Here is a 3,431-nt window from a genome sequence, read left to right as displayed (position 1 = left end):
CCCCCCCCCCCCCACCTTCAATACTCCCTCCCTCCACCACTGACACACAGCAGAGGCAGTGTGCACCCTCTACACAACGCACTGCTGCGACTCGCCCAGGCACCTTCCCAACCCGCCACCCTCTACTCCCACCAACCCCCCACCTCCCTCCCCCCCCCGCTGAAGACGGGTCAGGCAGCAGTTGCAGGGGGGGGGAGCAGCAACCCCCTGCCCCCACCCCAGCGAGTTTTCCACTGGGCCAGCACACACACATAGGCAAATGTCATGGAGCACTGTGCGGGGTGTCCCCACACGGGGACTGCAGCGGGTCAAGGAAGCAGCTCACAACTACCTTCCCAAGGGGCAACTAGGGACGGGTAAGAAATGGTGGTCCCAGCCAGCGATGCCCACATCCCATGCATGAATAACAAAGAAGGTAGGGCTGTCCTGTAGCAATTCGAGAGACTATTACTGAGACCACACGTGGAGTACAGTGTACAGTTGTGCTCCCCTAAACGATACGGGAGGTCATGGGTGTCGAGGAGGGAATGCATTGTAGATTCACTCGATCGATTCCCGGGAATGAGAGGGTGGGTCTGCGAGAGGAGATCGAGTAGAACAGGCTGGTACTCCCTGGAGTTCAGGACAGCGAGTTCATGACTTAATTGAAGCGTTTAAAATTTGAAAGGGGTTTTGACTAGGTTGATGCTGAGAGACTGTTCCCTTCCACTCCTGCGGGAGGGAGAGTCTAGAGTACGCTGCGGGGGTCTGGTGGGGGTTCACAGCCTCGTTGCTGAACGGAGGATGGGGTGGGGGGGGGGGGGGGGGGGCGACTATTTCAGACTGAGATTGGGGGCGGTGGGGCAGGGATGTTTTGGGGATCTCGATCCTGGGCGACACTCACCCTTCCAGTGAATTCAAGACGGAGAGGTCAGGAGATGTTACAGACGCTGAGGGACGGAGGGTCAAGGTATGAAACTGTCCATTTTGGCAGGAAGAATGAAAAAGAGGCATGTTAGCTAAATGGGGAGAGGTGACAGAGCTCAGAGACGCAGAGGGATCTGGGTGTCCTGGTGCATGTGTCACAGAAGGTTAGTGTGCAGGCACAGCAAGTAATCAGGAAAGATAGTTGGATGGCTAGGGTTTAATGTGAGGGGAGGGAGGTTATGCTTCAGTTATACAAGACATCGGTGAGACCACTTCTGGAGGACTGTGTACAGTATTGGTCACGGTACTTCTGGAATGCATCAGAAGCACAGTAGAGAAGGTTTCCCCAGACTAATCCCTGAAGTGAGTGGATTACCTTATGAGGAAAGGCTAGACAGGCCAGGCTTGCATCCACTGAACTTTAGAAGAGGCAGAGCCGCTGAATTCAAACATCTAAGATCCTGAGGGGACTCGGCCAGGGAGGGACGTTGAAAGGATGTTTCCTCTTCCTAGGGACCTGAGGGGCAACTTTTTTCACGCAGAGAGGGTGGTGTGTGTATGGAACGAGCTGCCAGAGGAAGTGGTGGAGGCTGGTACAATTACAACAGTTAAAAGGCACCTGGATGGGTACATGGATGGGAAAGGGTTTAGAGGGATATGGGCCAAATGCTGGCAAATGGGACTGGATTAATTTAAGATACCTGGGTCGGCACGGATGGGTTGGACCGAAGGGTCTGTTTCTGTGCTGTACAATGCTATGACTTGTGGGAGAATCTAGGACTAGGGGTCACTGCTTAAAAATATGGGGTTACCTATTTAAAACAGCGGTGGAGAAACTGCAGAGGGTCAAGAGGTTTTGGAATTCCCTTTCTCAAAGGGCAGTGGATGCTGAATCTTCAAATATGTTTAAGGCAGAGGGGGACAGATTCTCGATAACCGAGGGGATGAAAGGTTATCGGGGTGCCTGCAGGAATGTAGAGCTGAGGTTAAAATCAGATCAGTCCGTGACTGTGCTGCATGATGCAGCGGGCTTGTTGGGGATGGATAAGTGGGGCTGAATGGCCTCCCTCCGCTCCTGTTCATTCAGCCCATCGGGGCTAGGGAGGGGTGACGGGGAGAGATGGAGGGACAGAGAGAGTTGGGAGAAATCACTCACTCCAGCACGTCCCGGTTGAATTGCTTCTGCCGGTTCCCCAGGAATTCCCCGATCATCTGCCGGCTCAATCCCTTCCGTTCCAGGATGAAGCGTGCGACGCCAATTGGTGTGTCTGCTACAAAACCGCGCTCGATCAAATACTGGATCCCCTTTTCTGGCTTCCTGCACACCATCAGGACACAGACACAGACACAGACACAGACACAGACACAGACAGAGAGAGACACAGACAGAGACAGAGAGAGACACAGACAGAGAGACAGACACAGACAGAGACAGAGAGAGACACAGACAGAGACACAGACACAGACACAGACAGAGAGAGACACAGACAGAGACACAGACACAGACACAGACAGAGACACAGACACAGACAGAGAGAGACACAGACAGAGACACAGGCACAGACAGAGACACAGACAGAGACAGAGAGAGAGACACAGACAGAGACAGAGAGAGAGAGACAGAGACAGAGACACAAACAGAGACACAGAGACCGAGACACAGACACAGACAGAGGCACAGACAGAGGCACAGACAGAGACACAGACACAGACAGAGACACAGACACAGACAGAGACAGAGACAGACACAGACAGAGGCACAGACAGAGACACAGACGCAGATAGAGACAGAGACACAGATAGAGACACAGACACAGACAGAGAGACAGACACAGACAGACAGAGAGACACAGACACAGACAGAGAGACAGACACAGACAGAGACAGAGAGAGGGAGAAAATGTTGAGGTTTACACATTATCTTTCACACAATAACAGGAGCAGGCCATTCAGCCCCCTCCTCGAGCCTGTCACACAGGAACAGGAGGCCATTCAGCCCCCTCCTCGAGCCTGTCACACAGGAACAGGAGGCCATTCAGCCCCCTCCTCGAGCCTGTCACACAGGAACAGTAGGCCATTCAGCCCCCTCCTTGAGCCTGTCACACAGGAACAGGAGGCCATTCAGCCCCCTCCTCGAGCCTGTTACACAGGAACAGGAGGCCATTCAGCCCCCTCCCCTCCCCCTTGAGCCTGTCACACATGAACAGGAGGCCATTCAGCTCCCCCTCTTCTTGTGCCTGTTACACAGGAAGAGGAGGCCATGCGGCCACGAGCCTGTTACACAGAACACGAGGAAGCTTTTCAGCCTCCCTCACATGGGGGGGCATGTGGGTGGTAGTTGGGGTGGTGGGTGTTTCTAGGGATTAAGGAGGGAGCCCTGCGGTGGTTGTGGTGCCAGGGGTACCCGCTGGGTGCAGTCGAGGTCCACTGGCACCGACTTGTTGAAGAGACAGAGGAATGAGATAGAGGGAGGCAGAGAGAGAGAGTGAAAGACAGACAGACCGAGAAAGAGAGAACAAAACAGT

The 3,431-nt window shown here is 54.1% G+C and overlaps 1 protein-coding gene across 1 annotated transcript in view; it reads right to left on the bottom strand.

Annotated features, from left to right (window-relative positions):
- Positions 1–2,312, bottom strand: part of LOC109925423 (IQ motif and SEC7 domain-containing protein 1-like) — a gene marked incomplete at its 3' end in the record, with an annotated part of 3,647 nt that extends 1,335 nt beyond the window's left edge. Inside the window, exon 1 of the mRNA XM_048594892.1 lies at positions 2,063–2,312. Coding sequence (XP_048450849.1) covers positions 2,063–2,235 — 173 coding nt within the window. The remainder of the gene's footprint in view (positions 1–2,062) is intronic.
- Positions 2,313–3,431: the final 1,119 nt, after the last annotated feature.

The sequence above is a fragment of the Rhincodon typus genome, unplaced genomic scaffold (genome assembly GCF_021869965.1).
Source record: "Rhincodon typus isolate 14 unplaced genomic scaffold, sRhiTyp1.1 hic_rhity00016528, whole genome shotgun sequence".
Lineage (NCBI taxonomy): Eukaryota > Metazoa > Chordata > Chondrichthyes > Orectolobiformes > Rhincodontidae > Rhincodon > Rhincodon typus.
The sequence above is the reverse complement of the archived record's forward strand: the minus strand, read 5'-3'. Positions and strand labels throughout refer to the sequence as shown.